The sequence below is a fragment of the Mustela lutreola genome, chromosome 2 (genome assembly GCF_030435805.1).
Source record: "Mustela lutreola isolate mMusLut2 chromosome 2, mMusLut2.pri, whole genome shotgun sequence".
NCBI classification, from domain to species: domain Eukaryota; kingdom Metazoa; phylum Chordata; class Mammalia; order Carnivora; family Mustelidae; genus Mustela; species Mustela lutreola.
Window position 1 is genome coordinate 66,421,660 of NC_081291.1, and position 21,731 is coordinate 66,443,390.

Genomic DNA, 21,731 nt, shown 5'->3' on the forward strand with positions numbered 1-21,731 from the left:
CAGAGGCTTTAACCCACTGAGCCACCCAGGGGCCCCACAACCTGCTTATTTTTTTTTTTTTAAAGATTTTATTTATTTATTTGACAGACAGAGATCACAAGTAGGCAGAGAGGCAGGCAGAGAGAGAGAGAGAGAGAGAGGGAAGCAGGCTTCCTGCGGAGCAGAGAGCCCGATGCGGGGCTCGATCCCAGGACCCTGAGATCATGACCCGAGCCAAAGGCAGCAGCCCAAACCACTGAGCCACCCAGGCGCCCCAACCTGCTTATCTTGAGAGCAAAATCACTAAGATACAATCCTGTCAATGCCTAAGCTCTGAATTACAAGAATCCACAAGCAGTCCTGTCCTAGAAGGACCCTTCTATGGAGGTGTTAAGACCAAGATTACTTACATGGGAGGTGGAAGAATACAGAGGAGCCTAGACTCTCACATGTAATCCCACCATTTCTATAGCAAAGTCAAATAGTGAGAAGCTCAGCCCTGCTCTGTTTTCCAAAATGGACTCAAAAAGCCTTGAATGTGGCCTCTTTTCTCTATCCAACTGCATAAGGAGAATCAAACAGAAACAACAGTACGAGGAGTTCTGTGCCCCGTGCTATGAAATTTCCCTGGCCATATCTTATCTCTCCCTTTTGAGATTTCAGTTTCCCCATTTGTACAATGATTTTCAGCTGTTCTAGATAATTTGTAGGTCAATACACACATTTTTTTAGCTTGTGCCCACTTTTTCATCCATTTGTGTAGTAACTCCCTGACCCACTCCTCCAGTTTTTCCTCCAGTTAGTAGTGACTCTCTGACCCACTCCTCATGCTCCCCACCAGCAAGCACTGAAGTAAAGAATCCTTACACCACCACAGACAATTTACTCTTTATTGATTAAAAATGAAGGAAACATGCAGCAAAATACAAAGTCAAAAAAAGGGAGAAGGGAAGGTCAAATATTTTACATCTTCCATAATCTAGCATACATCATAAGGAGGAACCTCCATTTACTGATACACCATTATTCTATCCTCAGATTATTAAATAGTATCAGCTGGCTCTAGGATTTGGTTCAAAACTTAAGCAAAAAACCCAAAGAAATCCATTAGTCATATTGAATAAGACCATACATTTCACAAACAGCATTGGCACATGTTACCTTGTGCTAAATTAGTCCCTACCCCCAGGGACCAAGGGATCCTAGAGACCTAGAGACAGAGGTGTACCCTGGACCACTGCTCCTTGAAAGGAGCAAGGTCACTCACTAGGTTACGTGCTGTCCATCCTGGGAAGTTTCTGTTCACGTATTCTCTCAGCATCGCTGTGAAAGTCAGCAAAGGGAGTCCACCATACATCATGCAGAAGAAATAACACTGTCCTGGGTCTTGGTGTCTGACTCCTAATTCCCAGCAGGGCAAAAAATGAACTGAAAAGAAAGAGAAAACCCTAGGCCACTTCCATTGGCATCCTTGTCCCACTGCAGTTTAAAAGTCATGGCTGGCTGGGGAAACTGAACACGGCAATGGGCTGCTGCTCACCTCCTGCCTGGGCTCCAGACCACTTCCAAACAGAATGCTAGAACAGAGTGAGGCCACCACCTCCGGATTTATCAATATGTAGATGATGATGGCTTGACTGAGACAAAAATACATACTCAAAGGTAAGCCACTAGCCTTGTGCCACACTTGATCTTAGCCAAAAGGCCGAGAAGCGATTAGCCTTGTGCCAAAGGGACACTATCTCCTTTTCATGTTATTCCCATCCCTCTAAAAAAAATTTAAAAAAAGAAAAAAGAAAAAAAAAAGAAAAGAAAAAGAAAAGCTAAGTATTCTTCCAGCAAACTATCAATCTTTTCCCTCTCTAGGCTTGGCAGGCCTCCCACTTTTTACCAATCCTGCTGGGACCCTGGACTTTGGTGTCTGATCCTCTCATCTACTTTCCTCCCAACGGCCACTCCAAACCCATCCCATCCTTCTCCCCCACATCCACTCCTTTTCCAGTATGCCTCTGTACCTAGGGCAGGGAAAGGAAGCCCATGACTAAAACAACAAGCTCAGAAGCAAACAAGAGCTGCAACAACTCAGTTGTGGGGAAAGCTTCCAGAGATATTCCAAGAAACAACTAGGTGAAGTGATCTCGTTATTCACAGACCAACAGTACTGGAAAGGGCTTGTGTGATTCTGTAAGAGGCAGCACTCCCCTTTCCATGGTGCCAAAGCCCATCTTCATGTGTCGTTTTAAGGCCAGACTGAGTGTCCCTTTCTTAGACAAAAACTGTTAGGGCTACTTGCAGTTAGACAGAGGTTGACTGTGAAACAGTAAGAAAGAAAATCAGCCCCACCGATTACTCACATATTGCATTATGAGTGCTCGTTTTTAAACCTAAAGAATAATTTATATTATTTCTATAGAAAATCAAATGAACACTGTCTACTCAAAAATCCTAAAAGTCTCGGCACATGTGGTTTCACTTTCCATCCTGGGTCAGGTTCAGCGCACAGAAGTATGGAGCCCCTCCAAAGGGTCAGTGCAGGACAGGGCCAGAAGGTAGGCCTCGCTGGCCTGGTGAGTCTCCTTTATTGCTGTAGAAAGCTCAGCCTTGCATTTCCTTATGACGTGGAGGCCAGGCAAATTTTCATGGGAGGATTGAGGAGCAGTTTTTCTTCAATTGAATTTTTTAAGATTTGAAAATAAATACTTCCAAAATGATATGAGTTATTATTCTTCCTGTTCAAAACCACTGCTGGGGAAATTCACTTTTAGAAGCCATTACTTGATGTTTTCGCTAAAAACAGTCCAAAGTTCCACTTTTTAGGATCTGATGGCTGAAGTTCGACTACAGTCAGATGTTTTGCACCAGCTGAAGTTAAGGCTAGCAACCCTTTCTGGAGGGAGTGATGAAGAGGGGTGCCTGAGAGCAGCTTCAGCAAAACGCTTAGAAACATGAACAAAACAATAATAACACAGTTTAGGCTGCCTCTTTCTGAGGCTGTGCTTTTTCCTAACAAAGGTTGCTCGAATTCACATCAGCTTAAAAAAAAAAATTACTAAATTAAATTCTCTGGGCTCCAGATAAACAATCAACTTTTAATTGCTACTTCAGTGGTGAAGATATATCCCAAGATGCCCACATCCTGTCAGGTGTGGGAGAAGAGGCAGGATGAGGAAGCCCAATATAGCTGCTACTTTCCACCCAGCGCCATCATTGGAGTAAGGCAAGATGAGCTGCCAGATCTCCCTCCTGAGCCTTGAGGCACAGTCCCCTTCTCAGCTGGAGAAAGACAGGGGACATGCGCAGTAAGTTTACTAACGGAAGTCTTTAAAGGGATGCTGGCCACTGGTGATCCAACTTTTCTTTCCCTGTGGGAAAAGGGGGGAATGATGGCAGGAAGAACATAAAGAAAGACCTCTAAAGCTCCTAGCCGGGAGGTTTGTTGCTGGGTTCTTTGGCAGTAGTGGGTTTAGGCCAACAGAAGCAACAGAGATACGCATGTGTGGAATCTCCTTAGGCCGCCTCTTTCAAGGCTGTGGTTTAGCTGATGCTGAGCTGGGCAAATCCTATTAGTTTACCATCATCAGGAATATCTGAGCCTTCGACACCAGATGCCTAAGAACCAAACAAAATGAGAAGCTGTGGTTATTTGTAAACAAAACTGCACGTAGCAATTAAAATTGATATAAGGACTATGGGGAGGAAGACAGCAGGGTACAGGTCCCTGGGATATGAAGATGCAAATGAAGGTGTCTCTTTCAGAAAAGGTGGGGTCTGGGTACAAAGCTGGAGTCAGACTGGAAATACTCTCTCTTAAGAGTCAAGGGCCTATGATAGGAGGCTTCCTGGAGGGAGAACAGAGGGAAGCCATTCAAAAGGAGACACTGGCCTAAGGCCTTAGGGAGGCTAAATGAACACAATCCACCATATTTTAATATTCTCAGCACTCAGGGAATATACAAGCTGGTCTACAGAAGCTGCTGCTATGTAAGGACAGTTTAATAAAGAGGAAGAAATGAGTACCAGTTTGAAAGTGACAGATCGATTTGACTGAGGTTCTTCCACAATTTTCTGCAAATTCGCTGCCACTGTAATCATACAAACAGAAAGTATTAAGAAGCTAAGTAAATCCATTTCCTACCATATTTTAAAAACCTAAATGATAGCTCAGAATCTTCTATGTTCAACCAAAATGGAAGTGGAATGATAACTCACTCCCCAAACAAAAATTATCTTTTAAACTCAACTCTCTCTAAGTAGCACAAATAAATCTTGAATCATGCTCAAAGTAACTTTCTTTAAGATGCTATGTTAAATGGGGCAAGACACACAGGTCAAAGAGGAAGGATATGTCTACTCACGGGCCAGAAAGCCCTATCCTGGGAGCTGCTGAACTCTGGCCTGCAGCCTATTTCTAGTCTGGCTGTGGGCTAAGAATAGTTTAAAGACCATGAATGGCCCACAAGCCTAAACTATTTACTAACTGGTCCTTTACAGAAAAACTCTGCTGACTGGCCCTAGACAATGGTCTTTTCCTTCAATAACATGTACACATGGGCCGATTATACCTTTTCTTACTTTCTGCTTATTCTAGAAATAAGCCTCTAACAAGTTTTGCTTACTTCTTTCTTGCTCTGTTAAGGGCAGAGTTTCACCCTCCAAAATGAACTGGATATGGCTAAGTATACTTTAACTTGTGATTACATCATCAATTCTACTAGAGTCTCCCAGCTTTCACCTACTGTCACAGGAAGTCAGAAAGTGAACTCTGAAATGAGATTTTCTTTTTTGTGAGGAACTATTACCAATACCTGTATTTCAGCAATGCCAAGACCCTCCAAGACCCGTGAGATCCGCTCAGTGGAATCAAAGCCTGTTTTCTAGGTCCTAAATACAAAGACAGAGACACCAGGGTGCAGGGCAGAGTACAAAGTAGTTACCTATTACTAAATCCCTTCCATCGACAAGGCCAGCAGAAATGAGTTCCTGAGATACACCCTCCGCTGTATCTGCGAGGAAAAAAAAGAAGGTGCTCCATTTCTTGTGCATGCACGTTACTGTGAACTCCTAGAGCAGATGTTGGCACTGGCAGGCCCAAGCTAGCTGCTAAATTCACACAACCAAAGAGGCGGGGGTGGGGGTGGGATCTTCCTTCCACACAAAGGTTTCTCCTACCACTGGGGTTACCTCAAGTGGGAGATTCTCTTAGGTGTAGCTAGAGCACAGAACCTCTAGCAACCAGATGGCCAGTATCAACTCACTGTAAAGATAACTTGCACTAACAGTGATGCTACAGAGGAAAAGTCCCATTGTGAGGGCAGCCCTGGCCCCAAACCCCACCAGCTCTGAGATGTGATGTGTGTGCAACATCTTCAAGGCTAGTATAATGGAATGATTTCTTTTCAAGCACATCTTGAAAGAACAAATTGTAATCTCTTCTCTTCAGAGATCACATCCCAAGTTTGTTGCTAACATCATTTTCTTTTTTATTCTGGTGGGCTTTTCTTCATATCTAATGATTTTACCTCATATAATCTGATCAATGGTTGTAATAGAAATGAAAAGACAGGGACACAGTATTCCTAACTGATCTCCTCTCCAACCGAGTCAGTGCTGCTGCTTCCTGAGGGCTGAACACAGCCTGAAAGAACAGGAGGACCTCTGGGGGTGGGTGGGCACACATTTGTGCTGATGACCAGCAACTTGAATTAGTTCCTTGAAATGGGACTCTTCCTGGTTTTAAACAGTGAAATGGATACACCTCTGCACACCTGGCTTCCGTCCTCTTTCATACTTAGTTGCTGATGATACTGAGACAGCATGAAGAATGAGAACTGCACACAGGATGAATGTGCTGGCTGCTGGCCACCTCCCTAGTCTGAACGCTTGAGTAACAAAGGCAAGAAAGAAAGAAGTCTCATCCCAGGGAGAAGTTCATGGCCAGAAACTATGCCTGACAGGACTCCACTTCAGCCTGGGAAGAGAGGAGGCTAGAAGCCTTGTTTCTTCTTTACTGTCATGGAGAAGTACAACCATGTTCAGTACTGAGAGCGAGAACTCTGCACCCTGACAAGTGTGGATATGAATTCCAGAGGCACCTCTTCCGACTGTGTGAACAACAACTTACCTCCCCTCACTCTAAGCCTTGTTTCATCATCTACACAAGGGGGACAATAATCTTCCTCAGAGGAATTCTGAGAACTTAATGATAGAAAGCTTAGCACAATGCCTGGCCTACTATGGTAGGCAGTAAATTAGAGCTACATTCATTACTGTTTGTATTATACTAGGTTTACAAGTGAGGTTAGTAGTAAATAAATTGAGTTTTTATTTTATTCATATGCCACCCACACCCTTTAAACCAGGAACATTTTCATCATCTTTTAAAAGTAAAATATATCTAAAGGACAAAAACATCACAACACATTTCATTAAATAAATTAGACGTTATTTTGTTTTCAATGTTTTTGATGGCTTACCTCTCCCAGGAGTAAACTCGAATCGAATATCATTTAGTTCTTTTTTTGAATTCCTACAAAAGAAAAGGGAATGTGTAAAATAAATTTCTGGATTTATGCATACTGACTCTGCCAACATATAACAGGAAAGCCGTGCCTCAAGAAAAACCATTCTATTTCCATAGATCCTATGACTTATCCTAATGAGCTCACACTGCAGGGCTCAGAGCAAACTACTCAGAGTGACCATCTAACTGTCCTACAACCCTTTTAATTTATGTCCTCCAGTAGTCAATATAGAAACCTCATGCTAACACTACACTTATTGTGAGGAACACTGAGTAATGCACAGAACTGCTGAAATCATTATATTATATACACCCAAACTAATATAGCACTATACTTTAAATGGGGAAAAAAAACTACCTTCGCACAAAGTAAGAAAAAAACAAAAACAAAATGCCCTCAGGCTTTTGAGGAGATTCTTTTTATTTTTTTTTAAAGATTTTATTTATTTATTTGACAGACAGAGATTACAAGTAGGCAGAGAGGCAGGCAGAGAGAGAGATGGGGAAGCAGGCTCCCCGCTGAGCAGAGAGCCGATGCAGGGCTTGATCCCAGGACCCTGAGATCCTGACCTGAGCCAAAGGCAGAGGCTTAACACACTGAGCCACCCGGGCACCCCTTGAGATTCTTAGACGCCTACTTCCATCCTTAGTCCCATTAAGATATCATATAAACTAAGAGGAAAATGTATGTGCACAGGAAAGTATAATTAAAATGATACAGGATAAAAAGATTAGTATCCAAAATAATACAAAGCATTTACACAATTCAACACCAAAAACCCCCAAATAATCCAATTTAAAAATGGGCAGAAGACATAAACAGACATTTTTCCCAAGAAGACATCCAGATGGCCAAAAGACACATGTTAAGATGCTAAATATCACTAATCATCAGGGAACTATAAGTCAAAACCACAATGAGATATCACCTTCCTCTTGTCAGAATGGTTAGAATCAACAACACAAGAAACAACATGTGTTGACGAGGATGTAGAGAAATAGAACTCTTGTGCACTGTTGATGGGAATGCAAACTGGTGTAGCCTCCATGGAAAACAGCGTGGAAAGTCCTCAAAAAGTTAAAAATAGATTAACCATATGATCCAATAATTACACTACTGGTATTTACCCAAAGAACAGAAACACACTGATTGAAAGGAATACAGGCACCCCTATGTTTCCTGTTGCATTATTTACAATAGCCAAGATATGGAAGCAACCCAAGTATCCATCGATTGATGAATGGATAAGATATGTGTATATACAATGGAATATTACTCAGCCATAAAAAAGAATGAACTCTTGCCCTCTACAACAATATGAACAGAGTTACAGAGTATAATGCTAAGGGAACTTAGTCAGAGATGGACAAAAACCTTATGATTTCACTCCTATGTGGAATTTAAGAAACAAAACAAATGAACAAAGGAGAAAAGAGACAAACCAAAAAACAGACTCTTAACTATACAAACTGATGGTTCCCTGAGGGGAGGTGGGAAGGAGGACCGAGAAATAGATGGTGATTAAGAGTACACTTATCTTGAGCACTGAGTACTATATACAGAATTATTGAATCCCTATATTATATACTTGAAACTAACACCAAATGTTAACCGGAATTAAATTATTTTAATACTGGAATTAAATTTTTTTTTAAAAAATATGTGGCAGCATTAAAAAAAAAAAAAAATAGAGGATACCCTTCTCCTCCTTACTCCCACCCCAGGCTCTCCCAGAAGAATGCCTTGCCCACTATACGTGCTCAGTCTTGGCAGCCTCACAAAATGAAATACATGATGCTCCCCCAAATTCCACAGGAGTTCGGACAATGAGGGGGAAGGAAAAGATGAGAAAAGGAGTTAGACCCATACTGGCAGCAGAGTTAATACATGGCTCCAGAGATTTAAATGTGTGCCTGGTGAGGGACAGTTATTGTAATCACTCAGCAAACCATATACTGAGATTAACCAGGCTCTCTGGAGGTTCTGGTTAAAGGTGGGCATTTAGAATACTATACGGAAAGGCAGACATGCTTGATCACTAAGGACCCAAATCCACTTTATCTAAACAATGAAGAGGGTTAGGTCTACCGGATGGATACTTGAAAATATTCCTGAAGTTGTGTTTAGAATGTAGTTACCCGTCTCTAACACAACCTATGCCCAGATGATTTTCCCCTTCGACTGCCTTCTCTTTGTACCTGTATACAGATTTATACTTTTGCATGTATACCACCCGAAGTGTCTTTAACCTGTGCTAAGTACATAATGCAAATCAGCTCCAACCTAGATCTGACTAACAAGTGAGGTGTTTTATTCACTCTTTACTTGGTATCCTGCCACAATAACCAACAGTGTGATATAGAGTCTTTTTGATACATAATTGGTCAATCCATTCTTTCTGAAAGCTGAATAAAAAGATTGAACATTCAGCATCATTTTAGTGATTTAGCTGGCATGCTAAGCACAAATCCTTCAGAGACAGCAAGACACTAAACTGGACTAAATATGTTTACCATCTCTTCTAGTGGTTTCAGCTGAGAGTCTTCATCAGTGAGAGAGAGAACATAGTTTCTTCTTCCATAAATAAGTCTGGAACACAGCCCACTAAAAAACCACTCTCTCAAAAAGCTAGTTGTATCACTTACAAGTAAGTATCTTCTCTAACTTCCTGAAGCACAGGTCAAATATAATTTTTGTACTAGTAGCTGCTACATGATTTAAAAAAAAAAAAAAAGTTTTTAAAAGAGACAAATGGTATTCTTTTTGCACAATCAGAATTAGACAAGATTATCAAGACACTTTAATGAATCCAAAACTATCTGTGATGAGACTAGGTATATTGACTAGGCTTTTGTAAAGGAAAGGTAACCCAATCTGCTTTCTTCACATTGATGGCACAGTTTCATCGCTCCGGGTGGTAGAATCAAAACATTCTCAAAAAAGGTCTCCCTGCTTCTATCTCTGATTATGGTCATATTGAGAAGAAGATTAGGAATTTTATGTGGGAAGAGGAATTAGTCCATGGTAATTTAAGGAAACCCTTTTAAAAAATGTTAGTAGTAATGAAGGTCTGAGTTGTCTCAGGTGATACTTTTAATTTCACAAACAGAACGAGACCCAATTAGAACAATACAACAGCCACTGCTAGTCTAACAAGAAAGCTCTGCAATCCTAACCCAACTACCTCCAAGAGGAGAGGGTCAGAATGAACAGACTGCCACTTATGGCACTTCTGTGAGCAATCCGTCAGAGCCTGGCTATAAACCCCACCAAGAACCACGAATTCAGAACACCTGCTGTAAAACAAAAAGACCAGATATATTCTCAGAGGGTTTTCCTTTCATCTTTTGAGAACAAGGCCTTAATATCATCTATCACAATCAGAATGCTCTCCATTCTTGGGTCAGTTGATTGCAGAGTCCATGATATATGGTAAATTACAAACCTAATCTTCAGATAAGCCAACCAGTGCTATTTCCCTAAAAACTATTCCCCAGTTACAGACCATACTCAATTACAGAACCTAAACTAGCTGTACTGAAAACGACTAGTGGGAAAACAGCTAAGAGAATGTGTTAACATCCAGGTCCTTGCAATGTTGCTATTACTTTTTTTTTTTTTTTAAGATTTTATTTATTTATTTATTTGGGAGGAGCAGAAGAGAGAATGTTAGGCAGTGAGTGTGGAGCCCGATATAGGGCTTGACCTCACAACCCTGAGATAAAACCAAGAATCGGACGCTCAACTGACTATGCCACCCAGGGGCTCTGTAGCTCTTACTTCTGAGGGAAACAATACTCCTGCGATGCCCGGCACTTGATACTGGGGGGGCACACAATCTTATCCAGTTACTCTCATGCACAGACTATTTTAAAAAAAAGAGTCCCTTTCAAAGAGAAAATAGCACATTTAGAGTATGCAGAAAACAAAGAGAAGATGTTTACTTACCTTAATCTGAGTACTAGGCTGATTGGGATCTTGGTTTCTTGTGAGCCTGCTCCTGAAGGCAGAGCCTAAAAAACATCGAAAGGTATAAAGTCAGAGTCTGGACTACTAAGCATGAAGGTGACTAATGGTCATCAGCAGAGGAAATGTCCACATGGCAGCAATTTCCTTCACTCTCGGTGAGGCCAGACCCAGACCAGTGGCTGGGACATTCCCTGCTGTGGCAGGACATGCACTCTGAGACAGCAGCAAGAGCTGAATGTCAACCTGAGGCAAGCACAATTAAAAAGAGAATTCTCAAACCCACATGAAATTCCATACACAGCCACATTTATATTTTGTTTAGTCAGATCCCTCTTTCCATCCACAAGGGTGAAAGACACTAAAATTGGGGTTCTTTCCTTTAAATCTGCCAGTGTATCATGTAGCAATATACAACATAGGCTCTAAAATCGCCTGCCCCTTAGGAATCCACCCAGCCTGAGATTCCAGCTCTTTTAATGGGTAAATTAATCCTTTCTGCATTGTAAGCTATCCCCTGTGTGCTATTTAAGTAGTTTATAAAGTAAATCCAATCTTTCTATCAGTTTTCCTAAGACAACTGTATCTTTTCAGATATGAAGGAAAGAAATGGAAAGCTTGGGTCTGATGAAAAAACTACATGAAGCCAACACCATGACTAACTGGAAGCTCTCAGAGTGGTGGCCTCCAAAGGCAGATCACCACCACAATGCAAAAGGAAAAAATCAGAGAACTTCATCTTTACTTCTTTCTTTCTTTTTCCTTTCCCTTCCTTCCTCTTCCTTTCCTTCTCTTCCCCCCCCCCCCAAGATTTATTGATTTATTTATTTGACAGAAGAGACAGAGAGCACAAGTAGGCAGAGAGGCAGGCAGAGGGAGAAGCAGGCTCCCCACTGGGCAGGGAGCCCGATGTGAGGCTCGAGCCCAGGACCCTGGCATCATGACCTGAGCCGAAGGCAGAGGCTTTAACCCACTAAGCCACCCAGGTGCCCCCATCTTTACGTTTTTTTAATCTAAAATGTTAGAACAAAAAAATTAAGTTTCTAATATTTAATAAATAAACAGACTCTGGAAACCTCACATCATGTGTTATGTACAGTATTTGAAGTTTCCTGAGGGAAGACAAGGAGCAATTCACAGACAAGGAGGCCACTGCCCTCCTTCCCTTGACTACTTTCAGTGTATGAGGAGCTAATGATGTCTGTGTGTGACTGATGATGGGCATTCACAGATTATAATACATAACTACAATAAAAACCAACTCCCCAATTTCCTGATATTTGGAATGTTTCCATTGTTAACTTATTTTGCTGCTTAAAAGTCTGTATGATCCTTGAAAAGTTCTCTTACCTGCATACACTGAAAACTGTGAAAACAGAATTTCTAACTTGTTTTAAAAACTACCACAACATCAACCTTGTTACATAAGGCACTGCTCCACACCAATTTCTGCTTTCTTCCTCTACCCAGAAGACCGGCCACTGAAGTGCACTCCTGCTTTACCTGAGCTGTTTTTGCTGGCTCTGCTGGGGGTGGGGGAGAGACTTGAGTTGGCTGTGCAGGCATGTGCCCAGCTGGGTGAGGTAGATGAGCAGTAATCTGTTCTGGAACTTGGAGTAAAGTACCCACGGGATCAGTTGTTGGAAACAGCTGTAACAGAAACATACACACAGTGCTGCTTAGTTGAGTGGAAAAGGAGGCAGGTCTACTGATGGGCAAGCAGAGCCTCCCAGGGTGACATTTTCAAAGTAGTTTTTGTGTAGTTTACTGCCACATCCCTACCTCTCTTGAATACATCTATTTCAAATGGAAGTCAAATATTGTTTATAACAACTTTTTTGAGGTGTAATTCATATCCCACTAAATTCACCCACTCTTAAGTATACAACTGGATGATTTCTAGATGATGATGTTTCTAGCAAACATCACTACAATCTAGTTTTAGAACATTTTCATCAACTCAGAAAGTTCTCTTGTGCGCATTTACATTTAATTCCTGCTCCCACACCCAGCCCTAGGTGACCACTGACCTACTTTCGGTCCCCATCAGTTTGCCTTTTCCGGATCCTTCATATAAATAAAATGCATGCACTCTATTATGTCTGCCTTATTTCACTTAGCACAATGTTCTGAGGTTTAGCCATATTATAGCCCATAGTTTGCTTTAATTCCTTCATAATAAAATTTCATTGCATCATATTTATTTTTAACTACATCTATTCTATTTCCTTTGCCCAATAAAATAGCACCTCTAAGACACAGACTTAAGTAGTAAATCTTCTTCTACAGGAGCTACATTTTTCTAGGTCTGAAAACCTTCCACTACTTAAAAAGAAAGACAAGTAATCAGTGATTCATTAACGAATCTGAAATGCTTTTCAAAACAGATATAAAGCTTTATAACCAACACAGACATTATATATATATACTTTTGCATGTTTGAAATATTTTATAAATTTTAATTATGTAATGTGGGGACAAAAAACTGATGTTGAGTTGAAAATAAAATTAAACTATTCAAAATTATAAGTTGGTGAAAAAAATATAAAGTTGACTACAATTTAGAACTGAAAGAGAAAAAAACTGAAAGAGGTCTAATAGCTGATATTATATAAACAAAGTTAAGAGATAAAGTAGTATAATTTTGTGATCCTTTAGCTTCATAGAGAGGAAATTAAAAGTAACTCTGGTTCTGGATTTTGACAGAAAAACAGAACATTAAGATTACTTTTGAAAATGTTAACATTAAGTATTAGCATTATTTCAAAAGGAGCCTCCAAATTGCATACATATGTTTACCTATAATAAGAACAGAAATGTTAGACAAAATCAAGAAACGAACTGATATGGAGAAACTGGAACCTTGTGCACTGCAGTGGGAGTGGAGAATGGTACAGCCACTATGGAAAATGGTAAGGTGATTCCTCAAAAAAAAAAATTAAAAATAGAATGATCCCCTTCTGGATACAGACCCCCAAGAATTGAAAGCAGGAACTAAAACAAATATTTATTATGTAGCCATGTTCACAGTGGAATTATTCACAATAGCCCAGAGGTGAAAGCAAGCCAGTGTCCATCCAGTCAAACAGAGAAACAAATGTGGTAGATATATCCAATGGAATATTATTCAGTCTCAAAAAGGGAGGAAAGAAGGAAATTCTGACACATAATACATGGGTGAACCTAGAAGGCATTATGCTGGGTAAGATGAGCTGGTCACAAAGGACAAATACTCTCTGAGTCCACTTACATGAGGTATACAGAAAGCAGTAGAATTCAGACATAGTAGAGTTGTGGCTGCCAGGGGTAGGGGGTGGGAACATGGGATGATTGTTCTTCTCGAGAAGGACAGTGGATAGCTGTGCAACAGTGTGAATGTACTAAACGCTACTGAACTATACCCTTAAACATGGTGAAGATGTTAACTTTTATGTTATGTGTACTTCACCAGGGATTTCAAACCCAACGACAAAATAAGGAGTGCAGGAGTATGAGTATGAGACCTGAGAGTTCACGTGGGGGTGCTAATGAGGCAAAGGGACAATGATAAGATCATAGAACAACTCCGGATCAACTATAAAATGCCCTCTCCATCAACAGTGGAGAAACTAAGAATTAGTCAAGATAAAGTAAGAGTAAAAAATAATTTAAATTCTCAGAAGATTACAAGAAGAAATGTTATTTCTTGCACACACTTCATCTCTATCTCTGGCCAGCAGAGGCTAAATTTGGTACCACCCTCATTCGGGGATACAGGCTGTGGTGGCAGGAGCCAGAGAACCCAGGGAACAACAGAAGGGCTCTTCTTCCTGCTGGCATTTCCCTGACCAAAGCCACTGCTATGAGCATGAGTGACTTCAAGGGGTAGGGAGATGCAATTCCAATGTAGCAAGAAGAGCCAGAAATCCTAGTGAACTGCAGTTCTGCTATAAGGTGTCAGATACCAGCCTATAAATATGCTACAGTACAGTATTTTAGTCTTAATACAATATGCACAAATCCTGTACATAACGGTGTGCAAAAATCGTATGCCATCCACACAAATCAAGTAGAAAAATAGGTACTTTTAAGCAACGGGGCAAAATCAAAATGATTTAAGGGGTCAAGACGTGTATCATTAAACCAAATACTGAGCTTGCAATGCGGACTGCCAGAAGGAAGAATGTATCACAGAATGTATCTCCAGAAATAATTGTTATCTTCAAAAAATGAGCATAAGGCAGGCCAGCCTAACAGGACTCTGTTTAGTAGGATTCCTATCACCAAAAGGCAAGAACTAAAGACAACAGAATCTACATGACAAAAAACAATGGGAGGCGGGGACCGGAAAAAGTAGCATATGACAAATCCCTGGACAGATTGATGCAATAAGACGACTTTCCACATCAAGCTACCCAACCCAGAAAAGTAATTCATAAAATCAGGCAAGCAAGGAAGGAACAGCTTTCTGAGCCTTTAGGTTAATATTAAATGAGTGCAACAACACCAACTTACTGGAGAAGTCTTTTAAAACTCAGAATCAATACCTCCGGTGAAATCTGATTGCTATAAATTCCCATTCTCACTTAGGCCCATATAAAAAGATGTGCTTAACATTAAAACCAAACCAAAACAAAATGACTGGTTTTTTAATGATTCAAAAACCACAACTACTTACCTCAGAATTTGATAATGGTTCTTTCACTCGGGGAGACTAAAAGAAATACAAAAAAGGCTTATTAACTCAAAACTTAGGTTACTTGTAGTCAGTTCCAAACTGCACAGAATGTTGAAATGCAAGTAAACTCCATTTCATTCTGATCCATAAGTTAAGTCACTCGTAACTCTAGTGAGTTTTCTGGAAAAAGAAAATACCATGATACTATTGTATTTTTGTCCAGGTAGCCTTTAATACATCAATGTCTTATGGTATTTCAAAAGTTCACAACTTATATATATATATACTTTTGCATGTTTGAAATATTTGTTTTGTTGAGGTTTATTTGTTTTGTTGTTTTTTTAAATTTATTTGATACAGAGAGAGATCACAAGCAGGCAGAGAGCCAGGCAGAGAAAGAGAGGGAAGCAGGCTGCCTGCTGAGCAGAGAGCCCGATGTGGGGCTCCATCCCAGGACCATCAGATCATGACCTGAGCTGAAGGCAGAGGCTTAACCCACTGAGCCACCCAGGTGCCCCACAACTTGAGGTTTATAACCAAACATAATGGGACTGAGTTCTCAGGCAATAGGAGGTCACATTCTTCAAAGTACAATTCCTTCTACTAATGATGAACATACTATTTTTTAAATTTAAATTCAATTAGAAACAAAAAATACATAATTCTTTCAGATGTAGAGTTCAATAATTCATCAGTTGTGTTTAACATCCAGTGTTATCATGAACATATTATATATATAATATCCCAGACCAAATGTAAAGCCTTCAAGCTAATTATCCAACACATCTTCAAGGCAGAGTAATTCAGGTTATGGGATTTAATGAAGAAAACTCTTGAGTCAAAACTGAAAAACCAGTTGTAATCTGCTTTATGAACATCTAAGCTAAATTTATTTAGTAAATCATTACATCAGTGATTCTGGATACATGCAATTGGAGAATACAAAAACAAAACACAAAACAAAACAAAACACCCTTACCCTATATCTAAACAAATACCAATTTATGGTCAATGCTACCAAGTATCAAATTAGACTACCTAAAAGGTCAGATTATTCAGCTTAGGTTTTTGTGAATTTTCATCACCACTTTATTAAGGAGAATCAAGGTTCAGGTGATAACTAACATACCACAGCAACTATACTGGCCAAACCAAACCTTTAAAAAAAACTTAGTATTTGGAAATAATTTCAAACTTACAGAAAAGTTGTTAGAATGAGAATCATTAACCTTTCTTCCTTATTTGCTTTCCTATTTAAGATGTTCACTTTCTCTCTTTTTAAATAGATATATATTTAACCGGTCATGTTGTTCCTATACCATTTGAGAGTAAGTTGCATATGTCCTAGCTGCCTACCACTGAACAGTCACTGTGTATTTCAGAAGACAGAGATATCCTCTTATGTAAATTCACACTACTAAAGCTATCAACTTCAGTAAATTTCACAATAATGTCAATTTTAATCACCTTTAGTCAAGGCTTTTCCAAGTTCTCCAGTATGTAGTAATTATATTCCCCTTCCAACTAATGGCTATTTTGAAGAGACACTTCAAGACCCTGTAAATATCCTGCTCATCAAAAATTTCCCCTATATTTAGCAACTGCTGATGATCCTTGTCTGACCTAATCTTTATTGACTGCTTTATCATGGCTATAAAATGACGATATTCCTCTCCAATACTCTTCCACATTTACCAGTCAGCACTGGCAATTTACTATAATGAAGAATTAGCAACCCCCGCCCCGGCCCCCACTTATTTATCTATCTATTCATTATTGGCATGGATTCATGGATTCCAATTTTTAAAATGATTTACAATTAATTTATTACTACACTTAATGATTTTTGATAATTAAATTCTAATTTGGTGAGTGGAAGCTCATTCAACCTGGTGCACCTGTTATCAAATTATGACTTTCTTTTTTAATAAAAATAACCTTTTTCACAAAGAAGATATTCCAGATTCATCTTGTATTTTCGCCATGTAAGCCTCAGAATCATCCATTTCTCCAAGGAGCCTTCATTCTTTTAGTAGAGAATGACATTAAAGACCAAGATCTGGGCATAAAATGAGCTCAATATTACTGCTTTCCTGACTCTCTGCATACCTGATAATCTTTGATTAGATGCCGATGCTGTGAATATTACTTTGTTGCAAGCTGATAATTTTGTATTGCTATAAATCTTCTCAAGCTTTGTTCTGGAATACAGTAAAGTTACTTGGAAATGGCTTAAGCCTTTTGGATCTTGCTTTTATGAGCTGTTAGTTGGATCTGCAGCAGGGCTCAGTATAGGGCCATAAGCTCCCCAATACTTAGACCTAAGACCTTTCTGAGAACTCTACCCAATGCCTTGTGAATACAGGCTTCTCCACTGACTGGTGGGAAGAGGCACTGTTCTTGGCTCTCTGTGAGCAATGGGCACTGTCACCCAGTCTCAGGTGGTTTTCTCACATGTATTTCTTAAAGAGTATTCTGCTGTACACTCAAAAAGGAAGCTCTGTAGATTTCTAAACTTCTCTCTCTGTATAGCTCTCTCCTCCCTGGTACGCTACCTTATTGATTTCATCTGCCTTGGTATCCCTGGACCCTTAGCCTATTTCCTCAACTCAGGAAGCTGAGTTGAGGAAGCTATAATGAAGGGAATAATCAATCAAACAAAACTGCTCCACAACTGACATAAGTGTTAGAATGAGCAGAGAAGGACACTAACGTAGCTATTTTAACTATACTATAATTACTACATCTCACATTATCTTCAAAAAGTAAGACATGAAGGTATAAAAATGAACAGACACAAAATCAAACTTAAAATATTTAATGTCTGTGATATAAATAGGACTGACTGGGATTAGCAGCATTAAGCACCGCAGAAGAAAAGATGAATGAACTTGAAAGCCAGCAACAGAAACTGCAAAATGGGACTGAGCAAAAAGAGAATTTTTTTTTTTTAAAGATTTTATTTATTTATTTGACAGAAATCACAAGTAGGCAGAGAGAGAAGGGGAAGCAGGCTCCCCGCCGAGAAGAGAGCCCGATGTGGGGTTCGATCCCAGGACCTCGAGATCATGACCCGAGCCGGAGGCAGAGGCTTTAACCCACTGAGCCACCCAGGCGCCCAAAAAGAGAATTTTTAAAGAATGAAAAGAAAATCAGTGAGCTGGCAATTTTAAAGCAGCTTAATATACAAGTTACTAGAGTCTCCAAAGTGCATGAAGGGCAGAAGAAAATATCTGAAAATATAATGGCTATAATGATGATAGTGTGCATTTTCAATGTAATTCAATTCAAACAAGACTTCCCTTTTACAAAAGAATTCATGTCCTCAAAAATAGTTACAGATTATGAGAAATACAGAATATTACTCATTTTGAGAACAAATTCTGTAATTTTCTAAGCTATTTACATACCAGTGTATTAGTTTATAAAAAAGCTACTATAAGTATTTCAGAACTACAAAATTTTATTTTTGTTTATTTTTAAAGATTATTTACTTATTTATTTGAGTGACAGAGATAGCAAGAAAAAGCACAAATGGGGAGGAGAGGGAGAAGCAGACTTCCTGTGAGCTGGGAGCCCAATGCAGGGCTGTGATGAACCTCAAACATTAATATTTCCCATTTATATTTCTATTCCTGGGAATGAGTCCTAACAATCAACTTGAGGTATTAATTTTAGGAAAGAGTGGGGGGAGAAAAACAAAATGAGCTTTGTCTTCACTGCTTCAAGCAAACACATACACAGACAAACACAACCATCCAGGATATAGCAACTAAAGAAAGGTATACTATTCAGTGATCGCTTCTTCCTCAATGTTTAATCAATCATCAGTCCTATCCAGTGTACTCTCATCTCAGACACAGTTTACATCTCTAGACTTTGGCCATTTTTATATCCGTAAATATCATATCCAAACAGATGTGTCAGTCCACTCTTCCATGTAGGATTAAATGGGCTCCTACAGTTAATAACTTCTTCAAGGAAATTCTGTTATTAACACTTGTATTTTCTATGTTTTAGATGGTTAAGCTGAACAGAATCAGAGAATATCGTATCTCAGAGGCTTCAAACAAAAAGACAGAGCTCTATCTTAAGCACAGAGTTTAATAAGACTTACCCTGAGTTGTGAAATTGCTGCTTTCCCTTCCTCACTTTCTTCATCAAATTCGTCATCACTCCACTCCCAGCCGCCATCTTCTGTCTTATGAAGGCGGCCACTGGAACCTGGTACTCTCCGAACCTGCACATGAGGAAGAGAGATGTGGATTATGGTAGTGTTTGGTATTTACTATATATACTGTATGTGTCTTGCACCCCTCCCTTGCTCTCTGTGCTCCACTACCTACCTGTCTTTACTCCAACCACTGACCTTCCCCTTCCCTATACATCTATACTCTTGGGCCCAAGCACCATCCAAATCCTTCCTATGTGAAGTCACAGACCAAATCTTATTAATGGTTTCATGTTGAGATTTGAAAAAATTTTCTTCAGCCCCCAAAATAAATAAACCCAAGACAGAGAAGATTCTGGCTTTTTTAAAATTTTAAATTTAAAAATCACAATTATACCTGCAGTTCCAAGAGCACTGTTATCTGTGCAAGTTTTGTTAAGAAAAACAGCAATCTTCTTTTATCCTCTTACTCACAGGGAACCACTTTCAACTCATTCCAGCATATTCTTTTTAAATTCATATTCCTCTAAGTAATGTGTTATTATTACCCCTTGATTCTTTGGTTTTAAGAATTACCTACTGGACTTCCCACTATTAAAGATGAGAATTTAACCCTATTATCAACCCCCCATAACTCTTTTCTCAAGATACAGTGAAATTTTGGTTAAATGAAAATTCAGTGTTTCCACCACATGATTTCATTAGTGAGACAGTTAAGCCTTATTTATATTACAATTACTTTTCTCTCTCCTGTAACCTTCTTATTTCCCTTGGAATTAATATTTGCTTATTTTCATGTACTTATCATATTTAGCCCCAAACTGTCTCCCAGTTGTGTAACTCTCCTCTCACCATATTCATATACATTAGGTACTTCTCAGGATCACCTTCTAGAGGAAGATGCTACCCCAGCCTCCTAATCTGCTCCAGCCTAAACTGGTTTCTCAGCTCTCCCTCTATCACCTGCCACATGACTTCCTCTTTCTCAGTTTAAGTACTTCCTGCATTATTAGCATGGCACACTAATTAAAGCCATGCATTTTTCAACTTTGATTCCATCCCCAGAACATATGGTTTACCTGGTTTAAAAAAAAAAAGTCTGGGTTAGTATAAATCATTTTCTTTCATAACGCTGTATGTAACTGCTTTGCTATGACCTGGCTTATAGGGGAGCAACTGACGTCATTATGATATCCAACACCATCCATGATCTTTCCCCCTTCTCTGGAAACTAGAGAACCCTCTTTTTGCCTCTAGTATTCCAGCAATGTGTCTTAGTGCTGGTCTATTTCCATTCATTCTGCTACGTACTTGTGCTTTTTTAGTCTGGAAATTTGTGACTATCCATTTGAAAATTTCTCTTGAATTATTTTTTTCAGTGATTCTCTTTCTTCTATTTTCCTCCATTCTGCTTTCCTGGAACTTATTTACTCAAAACTGAACCTTCTCAAATGATCCTCTAACGCTCTTGTCTTTTTTCTTCTGTTATTTATCTCTTGGCGTTTGGGGCTCTATTTTCTGGGAAATTTTCTTAGCTTTACCATACAACCATATTAACTATTTTCATTTCTTCTATAATATTTTCCACTTCTTTTCTTTTTTTTTTTTTAAAGATTTTATTTATTCATTTGATAGAGAGAGATCACAAGCAGGCAGAGAGAGAGAGAGGGAAGCAGGCTCCCTGCTGAGCAGAGAGCCCGATGCGGGACTCGATCCCAGGACCCTGAGATCATGACCTGAGCCGAAGGCAATGGCTTAACCCACTGAGCCACCCAGGCGCCCAATATTTTCCACTTCTAAGAGCTTTTTGTTCATGGTGGTGTCAGTGTCCAAATGCTCCTTTTTAAAGTACCAGCTCTGTTAAGATAAAATTCATATACCATATAATTGACCCATTTAAGGTTCAATTGTTTTTAATATATTCCATGTTGTGTAACCATCTCCATAATTAAATCTAGATCACTTTCTTCATTGCTCCACATGGCAAAAACAACACTCCAGACCCATTAGTAGTTACTGCCCATTTCCATATAATCCCAGTCCTGGGTAACCTTGAGTCTACTCTCTGTCTCTATACATTTGCTTATTCTGGACATTTCACATAAACAGAATAATATGTGGTCTTTTGTAAGTAGCTTCCATGATTAGCATAATGTTTTAAAGGTTTATCCATGCTATGACATGCATCAGTACTTCATTTCTTTTTATTGCTCAATAATATTCTATCATATATTAGTACTTCATTTTTTAAAAGATTTTTATTTATTTATTTGACAGAGAGAGAAAGATCACAAGTAGGCAGAGAGGCAGGCAGAGAGAGAGGAGGAAGTAGGGTCCCTGCTGAGCAGAGAGCCAGATGCGGGGCTCGATCCCAGGACCCTGAGATCACGACCTGAGCCGAAGGTAGAGGGTTTAACCCACTAAGCCACACAGGTGC

General features: G+C 39.5%; 1 protein-coding gene across 3 annotated transcripts in view; it reads right to left on the reverse strand.

Moving 5' to 3' along the window:
* Nucleotides 1-855: 855 nt before the first annotated feature.
* OXSR1 (oxidative stress responsive kinase 1) overlaps nucleotides 856-21,731 on the reverse strand; it is a 100,608-nt gene continuing 79,732 nt past the window's right edge. For all 3 annotated transcript variants that reach the window (XM_059162074.1, XM_059162075.1, XM_059162076.1), the window contains 8 exons: nucleotides 19,241-19,363; nucleotides 15,124-15,159; nucleotides 11,970-12,116; nucleotides 10,449-10,513; nucleotides 6,453-6,505; nucleotides 4,914-4,982; nucleotides 3,997-4,061; nucleotides 856-3,588 (listed from right to left, as the gene is read on the reverse strand). In XM_059162074.1, the coding sequence (XP_059018057.1) occupies nucleotides 3,514-3,588; nucleotides 3,997-4,061; nucleotides 4,914-4,982; nucleotides 6,453-6,505; nucleotides 10,449-10,513; nucleotides 11,970-12,116; nucleotides 15,124-15,159; nucleotides 19,241-19,363 (633 nt within the window). In that variant the 3' untranslated portion in view covers nucleotides 856-3,513. The remainder of the gene's footprint in view (nucleotides 3,589-3,996; nucleotides 4,062-4,913; nucleotides 4,983-6,452; nucleotides 6,506-10,448; nucleotides 10,514-11,969; nucleotides 12,117-15,123; nucleotides 15,160-19,240; nucleotides 19,364-21,731) is intronic.